This window comes from Octopus sinensis, linkage group LG26 (assembly GCF_006345805.1).
Source record: "Octopus sinensis linkage group LG26, ASM634580v1, whole genome shotgun sequence".
NCBI classification, from domain to species: Eukaryota; Metazoa; Mollusca; class Cephalopoda; order Octopoda; family Octopodidae; genus Octopus; species Octopus sinensis.
Window position 1 is genome coordinate 3,464,639 of NC_043022.1, and position 13,171 is coordinate 3,477,809.

Consider the following 13,171-nt stretch of genomic DNA (forward strand, 5'->3'; position numbering starts at 1 on the left):
GGTAGCATCCCGGGGTCACATTTACCTCCCCCCCCCACTTACAAGTCTTCTTATTATTATTAATAGTAGCAATGGTCATGATGATGATGATGATGATGATGATGACTATGAAGGTGATGATGATGATGGTGGTGATTGCAATGGACATAAAGGATGAGAATCAGAGACATTCAACACTGGACAATGACAGCTCCTTACCTACCCACCCTGCTGTCTCCCCCACCAGACGTACACACACACACACACGATAGGTGTTACATGAGGATCTGCATACTTGCCAACACGCAACACACATTTCGCAGGAGTAAAATGGGAAACCAAAATGTTTTAGAATCGAAAAGAGAGACATATTCCAGTTTTGACAATTGAAACCCAAACTGGATGTCTTTGAGACGAGAAAGGGGCAGGGCGGAAGCAGAAGACATTCTCCGACAGACACAAGGAGTAGGTGTATATATATAAGGATTAGCCTATAATTGTATATGTTGGGGTTTGTACGTGCATATATACATGCACATATATATATATGTATTTATACACATATACACACACACACACACACATCCATATATATATATATATACACACATACATACATATGCACACACGCCCATATATACATACATATATATGCACACACACACACATATAATTACACAAATATACATACATGCATACAAATATACATACATACAAACATCTATATATATATACATATATCCATACATACATACATCTATATATATATACATATATCCATACATACATATCTATATATATATACAAATACATATAGACACATACATATATATACATACATATAGACACATACATATATATATACATATATACACCTACATGTATATATACATATAGACACATATACATACATATATACACATATACATACAAATATATACATATAGACACATACATATATATACATATATACACATACATGTATATATACATATAGACACATATACATACAAATATATTATATACACATATACATATATGTATATATACATACAAATATATTATATACATATACATACATATATACACACACACTCATATACATATATACGCGCACACATATATATATATATACATACATATATATGCATAATATACATACACACATATATACATAAACACACATTTGTATTTACTAACATACACATTTACGTACGTGCATATGTATTTACCAACACACACACACACAAGATGGCCAAGAAATAGCTGTAAATCACACACACCCTTATGCATATACACACACACACGTACACAGACCATCACCCCCTCCCACTGACACACACACATCATGAACATTAAATCTACGCAAAACGGGAAGAAAACAAACACAACTGGACCAACTGCTTTTGCAATTATTTTCACGTCCCAATCACAAAAGTCGTTTCTTCCCCCGTCAATTTAAAACGTCGACACAGCACCACCCCTGGAAAGTGTTGACAACCAACGACCGTCGCGTGTGTCAGTTTACACGACAAAGTCCTTCCGCAATCAACTTTAATGCCTCTGTCCAACCGTGGTGCATAGCTATTCTCCGTTTCAGATTACTCTGTACAAACCATACATATATCCACACACACAAACTCATACTCAATACACAGACACATACATAAACACAAACATGCATATACACACACTTAGATATACACACATACATAGATACACACACACACATATATATATATATATACTCTTTTACTTGTTTCAGTCATTTGACTGTGGCCATGCTGGAGCACCGCCTTTAGTCAAGCAACTCGACCCCGGGACTTATTCTTTTGTAAGCCCAGTACTTATCCTATCGGTCTCTTTGCCGAACCGCTAAGTAACGGGGACATAAACACACCAGCATCGGTTGTCAAGCAATGCTAGGGGACAAATACAGACACGCATATATATATATATATACATATATACGACGGGCTTCTTTCAGTTTCCGTCTACCAAATCCACTCAAAAGGCTTTGGTTGGCCTGAGGCTATAGTAGAAGACACTTGCCCAAGGTGCCACGCAGTGGGACTGAACCCGGAACCATGTGGTTGGTAGACAAGCTACTTACCACACAGCCACTCCTGCGCCTATATATATATATATATATACACACACAAATATGTATGTATTATTTTTAACTGTGGAACTCATCAGGGTAGTATACATAAACAGCATGTAAGTATAGGGTCAAAAACCCTTTTGGGGTCAAGAAAGTCAAAGGCTGTACATGGGACTTCACCTATCCAAAAAGGGGTTTTAAGCTGATATTTACAGGTCATTGGTTACAGCTTTATCTGCTTTGAGTTCAACAGTTAAAAATGAATTATTTCACGTTCTCTCAAAGTTTCTAAATTCACATGGCATAAACAGTAGACACACAGACACTTATGTATTTTTCACTTTCTCTCTCTCTAAGATATATATTTATGATAGAGAGAGAATGCCAGATAAATAAGCACATACGTATATACATGCATGTGTGTGTGTGTGTATATATATATACACACATACAGATGGAAGATGGATAGATATATGTGTGTGTATGCAGACATGTACTCACCTAAATGTAGACACACCCGCTCACCCCCCCCCCATATACACAAAATGGTGCTGCATGCAAAGTTGGTTTGTTGGTTGGTTGGTTGGTTGGCTGGCTCTCATTCATCACAAGCAGGTACCCCACCCACCCCCTAGTTTCCGCACTCGTCCACCCTCACACTGTTTGTTCAGGCAACGTACACAGAGTCAACGCTCCTCGAGAGATGAACTGGATGTGAGGGACTGCGAATCAATGGTTTCCTTGGTATCCGAGCCAAGGCCCGTGGTATCTGGCTGAACTCAGGCCGGTCCTTAGGATCGAAACCCCAACAATCCATGAGGATATCCTGCAAATAGATAAATGGAAGGGCCTCAAATATTTATTTCTTTATTACCCACAAGGGGCTAAACACAGAGGGGACAAACAAGGACAGACATAGGGATTAATTCGATTACATCGACCCCAGTGCGTAACTGGTACTTAATTTATCGACCCCGAAAGGATGAAAGGCAAAGTCGACCTCGGCGGAATTTGAACTCACAACGTTGCACCATTGAAATACCGCTAAGCATTTCGCCCGGCGCGCTAACGTTTCTGCCAGCTCGCCGCCTCAAATATTGATGAACAATCAGCTGTGTGTGTGTGTGTTATTGCATATAAGTTGGTGTTTGTGTATACAAGTGCAAATATATATAAAAGGCTGAATGTGGAAGCAAATTAATAATAAAAAAAGATTACAAAAAAACCAAAACAAATGTAGAACTGTAACTTGATATCAATGCAAAAGCTAAGTAAGGATTGAACATGCAACCTTTGGCTTTGAAGCCAGATGCTCTGAAACATTGAAACAAACTTTGCAGATATTTGTCTTTGAATGTGTCATGTTTTAATGTGTGTGTGTGTGTGTGTGTGAGACAAACATACAAATTGCAGACAACTACACACACACACACATATATATACACATCACATGAACACACACACACGTGTATCACACATGCACGCATCTTACAAGCACAAATACTTATCGCCCCCGCCACCCCCATTACACAGAAAGAGAGAATACGCTCATAAACCCCAATACCAGAGGGGGAAGAGCGAGGACCCCCCCCCCCAATGACAAACGTAGACCAATTCTGTTGTTGAAGCCAGTAATGCTTACTGCAGTGGAGGCGCAATGGCCCAGTGGTTAGGCAGCGGACTCGCGGTCATAAGATCGCGGTTTTGATTCCCAGACCGGGCGTTGTGAGTGTTTATTGAGCGAAAACACCTAAAGCTCCACGAGGCTCCGGCAGGGGATGGTGGTGATCCCTGCTGTACTCTTTCACCACAACTTTCTCTCACTCTTTCTTCTTGTTTCTGTTGTACCTGTATTTCAAAGGGCCGGCCTTGTCACTCTCTGTGTCACGCTGAGTATCCCCGAGAACTACGTTAAGGGTACACGTGTCTGTGGAGTGCTCAGCCACTTACACGTTAATTTTACGAGCAGGCTGTTCCGTTGATTCGGATCAACCGGAACCCTCATCGTTGTAACCGACAGAGTGCTTCCATCCACATACATACATATGCACACACACACGTGTATCACACATGCACACATCTTACAAGCACAAATACTTATCACCCCCCCCCCCCCCATTACACAGAAAGAGAGAATACGCTCATAAACCCCAATACCAAAGGGGGAGAGAGGGGGAAGAGTGAGGCCCCCCCACCCCCCATGACAAACGTAGACCAATTCTACAGTCTGAACTCACCTTGACATCCCTGGAAGTAATGATATGACACAAAGACTGTTTAATCCCTCGTCCCACCTGCCAAATAATGCTCTCTGGAGGCTGCTGTTTGAAAGGCCATTCCCCACAAAGCAGTTCGTACCAAACCGTTCTGCAAGAAAAAAAGGAATTCACGGATGAAAAACACAAGAAAAATAAAATATTTCTCAAAGCAAAGAAACAACAAATATTTCAGAAAGGAACTGAGTCGTTGCTTAACCCCAGGTCAAGTTCTGATTAAGTAGACCCCTAATCAAACAAGCGTGGGTCAGGTATCATCATCATCATCATTTAGCGTCCGCTTTCCATGCTAGCATGGGTTGGATGGTGCAACTGGGGTCTGGGAAGCCAAAAGGCTGCACCAGGCCCAGTCTGATCTGGCAGTGTTTCTACAGCTGGATGCCCTTCCTAACGCCAACAACTCCATGAGTGTAGTGGGTGCTTTTTACGTGCCACCAGCACAGGTGCCAGGCGAGGCTGGCAAACGGCCACAGTCGGATGGTGCCTTTTACGTGCCACCGGCACAGGGGCCAGTCGGGGCGGCGCTGGCAATGGCCCGATCGGATGGTTCGCTTATGATCCACAGGCACTATGGATTAAAAACAAGAAAAATAAAATATTTCTTAAAGCAAAGAAACAACAAATATTTCAGAAAGGAACTGAGTCGTTGTTTAACTCCAGGTCAAGTTCTGATTAAGTAGAACCCTAATCAAACAAGCGTGGGTCAGGTATGGAGCCATGTAAAAGCACCTAGCATGGTTTCTATGGCTGGATGCATCAGGAAGGGCATCCAGCTGTAGAAACCATGCCAAATCAGACTGGAGTTTGGTGCAGCCCCTCAGCTTACCAGCATGGACAATGGATTGTTAAATGATGGTGATGATAATTTATATGTGCATGTGGGTGCACACACAGGCAGGGGCAGTTTCAATTTAAGGAGCACCATGAAGGGGAGACAGCCTCTACTTACCCAAATGCGTATGTGTCGGATTTCTTAGAGAAAGGCAGTTCCGTGTTAGCTGCCTGGGTGTTCCCTGCTTGTAATGACCTCATAATCTCTGGAGATAAGTAGCACAGCCAACCGAGAGGAATTGCCAGGCAATCTCCTTTCCTGAAACAAAAATAGGGAGAACAATTACACAACTGCAGAGACACAATTTTCTGGCCATAATAACAATAACAGCAACAACAACAACAACAATAATAATGGATGGATGGAAGCACTCCGTCGGTTACGACGATGAGGGTTCCGGTTGATCCGATCAACGGAACAGCCTGCTCGTGAAATTAACGTGTAAGTGGCTGAGCACTCCACAGACACGTGTACCCTTAACGTAGTTCTCGGGATATTTAGCGTGACACAGAGAGTGACAAGGCCGGCCCTTTTAAAATACAGGTACAACAGAAACAGGAAGTAAGAGTGAGAGAAAGTTGTGGTGAAAGAGTACAGCAGGGATCACCACCATCCCTTGCTGGAGCCTTGTGGAGCTTTTTTAGGTGTTTTTGCTCAATAAACACTCACAATGCCCGGTCTGGGAATGAAACTGCGATCCTATGACCGCGAGTCCGCTGCCCTAACCACTGGGCCATTGCACCTCCACACAACAATAATAATAATCTTTACCACTCTAGGCATAATACCTGAAATTTTGGGGGAGGGGGGGCAGTCGATCAGATTGACTCCAGTACGCAACTGGTACTTAATTTATTGATCCTGAAAGGATGGAAGGCAAAGTCGACATCATCATCATCATCGTTTAACGTCCGTTCTCCATGCTAGCATGGGCTGGATGGTTCGACCGGGGATCTGGGAAGCCAGAAGGCTGCACCAGGCTCCAGTCTTGATCTGGCAGTGTTTCTACAGCTGGATGCTCTTCCTAACGCCAACCACTCCGAGAGTGTAGTGGGTGCTTTTTACGTGCCAGGCGAGGCTGGCAACGGCCACGGTCGGATGGTGCTTTTTACAGAGAAGCCAGTCAAGGCGTAAGAACGTAAAAACAGACGGAATACCACTAAGTATTTCACCTGGCATGCTAATGTTTCTGCCAGCTCGCTGCCTTAATAATAATAATAATATAATAATGGTTTCAAATTTTGCCACAAGGGCAGCAATTTTGCAGGAGGGGCTGAATCGATTACATCGACCCCAGTGTTTAACTGGTACTTATTTTACTGACCCTTGAAAGGATGAAAGGCAAAGTCGACCTCAGTGGAATTTGAACTCAGAACATAAAGACGAACAAAATACTACGAAGCATTTTGTCCAGTTTACTAATGATTCTGTCACCTTATAATAATAATAATAATAATAAACTTTTCTACTAAAGGCACAAGGTCTGAAATTTGGGGCGAAGGGATTAGTTGATTACATTGACCCCAGTGTTTCACTGGCACTTAATTTATCGACCCCAAAAGGACAAAAGGCAAAGTCGACCTCAGCAGAGTTTGAACTCAGAATGTAGTGATGGGCAAAATACTGCTAAGCATTTCGTCCAGCATGCAAACTATTCTGCCAGCTCACCACCTATTTCTTTGGAGCAACATGAAATAAAGGATCTGGCTCAAGGACACAACACGTCGCCATGAAACGAACCCACGACCTTACAATTGTAAGCCGGAAACTGTAACCACTAAGCCATGTGCCTTCATATAATAATAATAATAAACCTTTCTACTAAAGGCAAAAGACCTGAAATTTGGTGGGAAGGGGATTAGTTGATTACACCAACCCCAGTGTATAACTGGTACTTATTTCATTGTCCCTGAAAGGATGAAAGGCAAAGTCGACCTCGGCAGAATTTGAACTCAGAACATAGCGGCAGATGAAAATACTGCTAAGCATTTTGCCCAACATGCCAACAATTCTGCCAGCTTGCCGTCTTCAGCATTCTAGTAATAATAATAACTTCTTGCTTTGATGTAATGCCAGAAATCTAGGGCCAGTGGGTCAATGGATCAGTTGACTAGGTCTACCCCAGTATTTGATAGCTAGTTTATTTTATCGACCATGGAAGGCTGGAAGGCAAAGTTGCCACTCGTGGGATTTGAACATGGAATGTGAAGAACTGTAAATGTAACACATGGAATTTTTTCTGATGTTCTAATGATTCTGCCACTGAGTTTTTTTGGGTTGGTGGAAATATTGTTAGATTGACCTTAGATGCACAGATCAGTAGGTGTTTAATGAGAGAGAGAGAGAGAGAGGATGGAGGAAGAGAGAAATAGGGAAAGAGTGGGACAAAGAGAGGAAGAGAGAGGACAAAAGATAGACAGAGAGAAAGAGATAGAGACAAGAGAGAGGACAAAAGATAGACAGAGAGGTGAGAGAGGGAAGAGAGAGGGAGAGAGAGAGAGAGAAGCTGGGAGCTTACCTATTTCCATGACACCATTTAGTAAGATTGAATAAACCAAAATCAGTGATGACAACTTTGCCGGTCTCTTCCCAAAATATATTTTTAGTCTTCAAATCTTTGTGTATGATTCCCCTTGCATGTAAGTACCCCATGCCCTGCAAACAAAACAAGAAGAAAACAAGGGGGAAAATAAATAACTAAAAATAACAAACTTCATACATACATACACGCTTCTCTCACACACACATACGTACACTCTCACACCCACATACGTACACTCTCACACACACATATGCTCTCGCCCTCACACATACATAAGCTCTCTCTCTCACACACACATACGTACACTCTCACACCCACATACGTACACTCTCACACACACATACATACACTCTCTCATACACACCCATACATATGCTCTCTCTCTTTCACACACATGCTCTCTCTCTCTCACTTATACATACACTCTCATACACACATACGCTATCTCACAAACACATACGCTCTCTCACACATACATACACTCTCTCAGACATACATACACTCTCTCACACATACATACACTCTCTCAGACATACATACGCTCTCTCACACATACATACACTCTCTCAGACATACATACGCTCTCTCACACATACATACACTCTCTCAGACATACATACGCTCTCTCACACATACATACACTCTCTCAGACATACATACGCTCTCTCACACATACATACGCTCTCTCAGACATACATACGCTCTCTCACACATACATACACTCTCTCAGACATACATACGCTCTCTCACACATACATACACTCTCTCAGACATACATACACTCTCTCAGACATACATACACTCTCTCAGACATACATACGCTCTCTCACACATACATACACTCTCTCAGACATACATACACTCTCTCAGACATACATACGCTCTCTCACACATACATACACTCTCTCAGACATACATACACTCTCTCAGACATACATACGCTCTCTCACACATACATACACTCTCTCAGACATACATACACTCTCTCAGACATACATACGCTCTCTCACACATACATACACTCTCTCAGACATACATACGCTCTCTCACACATTGCTTATTTTCAGACTGACATTGTAGGGTAGGTGTAAGAGGTTGGATCCAACAATCTGAACATAAAGTAGAATATTTCATACATATATAGCACTGAGGTATATATGTCGTTAACATTAACCCTTTAGCATTCAGATTTCTCTGTCAAATGTAATCCTTATTTATCCACAATGTTTTGAATTAATCTTGCATTATCTCTGAGCTTCCAAGATTTTGATGATGGGATTAATTTATAGAATGTTGTAGATTAGGTGTGAGAGGCCAGATAAGGCCAATTTGAATATAATATATAATAATGAAATTTTTGTATACAGTGCTCAGGTGCACCACAACTTGTCAGAAAGTGCATATAAAGCACATGCAGTAATGTACAAATGTCTGGAAAGCGAACAGTGTATGAGTCAGATACCTGCTTGTGTGTGTATGGAGGGGAGAAAATCAGGTGTAGTGTTGGTGAATCTCAGGAAGCATGGAAGTTTTGAAGGATGCAGTGCTCCGACAACTAACAACTGATGCCGGCAGTTTGTTCCATGCTTCAGCAACTCTCAGCATGAAAAAATGTTTCCTAAAGTCATGGGAGCTGTGCTGTTTTCTGACTTTGTAAACATGTCCATGGGTGTTAGACAGACGGACTCGGGAAGCATGGAAATTTTGAAGGATGCAGTGCTCCGACAACTAACAACTGATGCCAGCAGTTTGTTCCATGCTTCAGCAACTCTCAGCATAAAAAAATGTTTCCTAAAGTCATGGGAGTTGTGCTGTTTTCTGACTTTGTAAATATGTCCACGGGTGTTAGACAGACGGACTCGGGAAGCATGGAAATTTTGAAGGATGCAGTGCTCCGACAACCAACAACTGATGCCAGCAGTTTGTTCCATGCTTCAGCAACTCTCAGCATAAAAAAATGTTTCCTAAAGTCATGGGAGTTGTGCTGTTTTCTGACTTTGTAAACATGTCCATGGGTGTTAGACAGACGGACTCGGGAAGCATGGAAATTTTGAAGGATGCAGTGCTCCGACAACTAACAACTGATGCCAGCAGTTTGTTCCATGCTTCAGCAACTCTCAGCATAAAAAAATGTTTCCTAAAGTCATGGGAGTTGTGCTGTTTTCTGACTTTGTAAATATGTCCACGGGTGTTAGACAGGCGGACTCAGGAAGCATGGAAGTTTTGAAGGATGCAGTGCTCTGCCAACTAACAACTGATGCCAGCAGTTTGTTCCATGCTTCAGCGTGAAAAAATGTTTCCTGAAGTCATGGAAGGAGCTGTGCTGTTTTCTTACTTTGTAAACATGTCCACGGGTGGGGTTTGAAAAGGTGCTCAGAGTTATTGTTTGTTTGTATGCAACAGATAGGAATATTTAGGCTGGACCTGGTCAGTTTAAATGCTAAAGAGTTAAACACACACACATAGGCATACCAACAGGTGGAAAGACGGAATAGAACTGACCTGTGCTATTTGAGTAGCGATATATACAGTTTTGCTGAATTGGAACTTTTGACGAAATTCGTAAATGCTTGAAAAGAGTGATTTCCCTTTACAGAAGCTGAAATAAAAAACAACAATAATAGCAATCAAAGGGATGTGAGTTCGAGTCTCATGGCTGGTTGCTGACAGAATTTTCCCGCTTTATATGGACATTTTATCCTTTCTCTGCTGTTCTATCAGCGTTTCTGTGTTTAAGAATAAATTGGGATCTTTTCCGTTTGAACGGCAGTTTGTAACATAATTTCTAGGTAACTAAAAAGTTTTAAACTTCGTATACTGGTAGAATCTCTCTCTATATAAACGGCAGTTTGTCTGTGCGTGTTTCTGTGTGTCTGTTTGCTTGTACCCTCACCCTGACCACGGCTTTCAACCGATTCTGATGAAACTTGACACACACATAGCCCAATGTCATAATTCAAAACTAACGCACCGAAAATTTTGAAAAGTTCCCCCAGTTCTGAAAAAATCGATAAATTCGACATGGGGTCGAGAATCAGAAACACAAACCGCAAACTGTCTAGGGGACGCAACTCCACCTTTTTTTACTCTCAAATAAAAATTTACCATCGTTTTTTTCCATTTTTTTGCCTATAACTCTAAAAATGCTTTATAGTTATTTCCCTTACAAACCTGAGCAACGCCGGGCGATACTGCTAGTGTGTTTATAAAACATCATTTTCTCTTGGCTTTATTGAGAAAATTCTATAAGTTGTAAGATATTTCGTCTGAAATTTCAAGCATTTCAGCAATTTTAACCAATCACTGACCTCCATTTAGGTAAATAACATTCTGTGCATAATGAATATGTCCCTCCTTTAAGAAACAGATTGGGTTTATTTACGTTTGTGAAGAAAAAAGATACCCTTCCCCCACCCCTAACCCTAAATCTAAAATAGATTGAAATGCTATATTCATTTGACACCGCTAGAAAAAAATCTCATTTTCCGTAGCGGTGTCGTATGAAATTGTCACCCATAATTATAACCCTAGTATCAATCTATTGCATTTCAATCTATTTTAGATTTAGGGTTAAAGTTAGGGTTAGGGGTTGGGGAAGGGTATCTTTTCTTCTTCACAAATGTAAATAAACCCAATTTGTTTCTTAAAGGAGGGACATATTCATTATGCACAGAATGTTATTTACCTAAATGGACGCTAGTGATTGGTTAAAATTGCCGAAATGCAAGAGATTAAAGACAAAATATGTTACAACCTATAGAATTTTCTCAATAAAGCCAAGAGAAAATGATGTTTTATAAACACACTAGCAGCATAGCCCGGCATTGCCCGGGTATGTAAGAGCCCCTAGTAGGCAACGACTAATCCCAATCTAGTCCTTTCCCTCTAGGGAACGAAGGCGCATGTGTAGGTTGCAATGTCTTCTCTTCACTCGAATACTTCTGTGTATACGATGTTCCTAGCTGTCCCTTTGGGCGATAAAAAGGTCGAGTTGCATCCCCTAGACAGTCTGTGGTTTGTGTTTAATACACAAATCGGTTTGCTATGTGTGCCACATATGATTTAATTAACCAATTTTTCCAGTAATAAAGTATCCTATTGGAATAAAAAGGGCCATATAGCTCCTTGGAGCAGACATGATACTCGCTGTGAATTTAAAAAAAATTCCTGCCAATTTGTGAAAGATATTGTCGAAAATATGTCATCTTGAATTTGAATGCGATTTTCCAAAATGGCATGATTTTATCGATTTTTTTCTGATGGTAAGGTATTGCATGGAAAACTAACGTCAGAATTAAGTTTCTTAGGGTAACATTAAGCTTCACCATGAGTTTGGTGAAAATCGATTGCAAGTTGCGAAAACTACAAAACTGGGGGAACTTTTCAAAATTTTCGCTGAGGCACAAGGCCTGAAACTTGCAGGGAGGGGACTAGTTGATTAAATCAAACCCCCAATGTTTCACTGGTACTTAATTTATCGACTCTGAAAGGATGAAAGGCAAAGTCGACCTTGGCGGGATTTGAACCCAGAACGTAACGATGGGCAGAATACTACTAAGCATTTCATCCAGCATGCTAACGATTCAGCCAGCTCACCACAATACTACTACTACTACTACTGATACCACTACAACTACTACTACTACTACTCTTTTACTCTTTACTCTTTGACTCGTTTCAGTCATTAGACTGCGGCCATGCTGGAGCACCGCTTTTAATTGAGCAACTCAACCCCGGGACTTATTCTTTTGTAAGCCCAGTACTTATTCTATCGGTCTCTTTTGCCGAACCACTAAGTACTACTACTACTACTAATAATAATAATAATAACGGTGGTTTCAAATTTGGGCACAAGGCCAGCAATCTTAGAGCAGGGAGTAAATGGTTAATGCTGTGACAGACTGGTGCTCTGTTCAGAGGGTATGTTGGCCTGTCTGCTTAGCCAGTGGGGTGGCATCATTTGAAAAGCTACAATGCAAGGAAGCGCATTGTGACAAGCAGTGTATAACAATATGGTACTCTGGTTGATACAGTGATAAAGTACACACCAGCACACACTCATGTATAGTGTGTGGCTGTATAGTATAATTTTCACCGATGCATATCAATCAAGGGCGAAAATACTGGTAAGAAATGGTGGAAGGGGAAAACCCTGCAAAAAGTTATGAACAAAGTCCCTAGAAATTTTTGTTCTGCACCGAGTTATTGACACTCCCTTGTAATTCTCCCCAACCAAAATGCAACGAACCAGTGACTGGCCTATGGAGGGATATATATATATATATATATATATATATTTAAGTAGTTGAATGAATTATCCTAGTATGGATAATTCGGTGGGCAGTCATCTAAAAGTTTTTGTTCATCATGATGCTGACATAAGTTCCTTGTCTCTCCTGATGAGAAGACGGCATAATGCACCCCTTATTCCTTTGAAA

The 13,171-nt window shown here is 41.1% G+C and overlaps 1 protein-coding gene across 2 annotated transcripts in view; it reads right to left on the bottom strand.

Moving 5' to 3' along the window:
- Nucleotides 1-2,111: 2,111 nt before the first annotated feature.
- The window catches only part of LOC115224712 (kinase suppressor of Ras 2-like), a 167,634-nt gene continuing 156,574 nt past the window's right edge, over nucleotides 2,112-13,171 (bottom strand). For both annotated transcript variants that reach the window (XM_029795571.2, XM_029795569.2), the window contains 5 exons: nucleotides 10,236-10,332; nucleotides 7,710-7,846; nucleotides 5,309-5,449; nucleotides 4,321-4,450; nucleotides 2,112-2,909 (listed from right to left, as the gene is read on the bottom strand). In XM_029795571.2, the coding sequence (XP_029651431.1) occupies nucleotides 2,751-2,909; nucleotides 4,321-4,450; nucleotides 5,309-5,449; nucleotides 7,710-7,846; nucleotides 10,236-10,332 (664 nt within the window). In that variant the 3' untranslated portion in view covers nucleotides 2,112-2,750. The remainder of the gene's footprint in view (nucleotides 2,910-4,320; nucleotides 4,451-5,308; nucleotides 5,450-7,709; nucleotides 7,847-10,235; nucleotides 10,333-13,171) is intronic.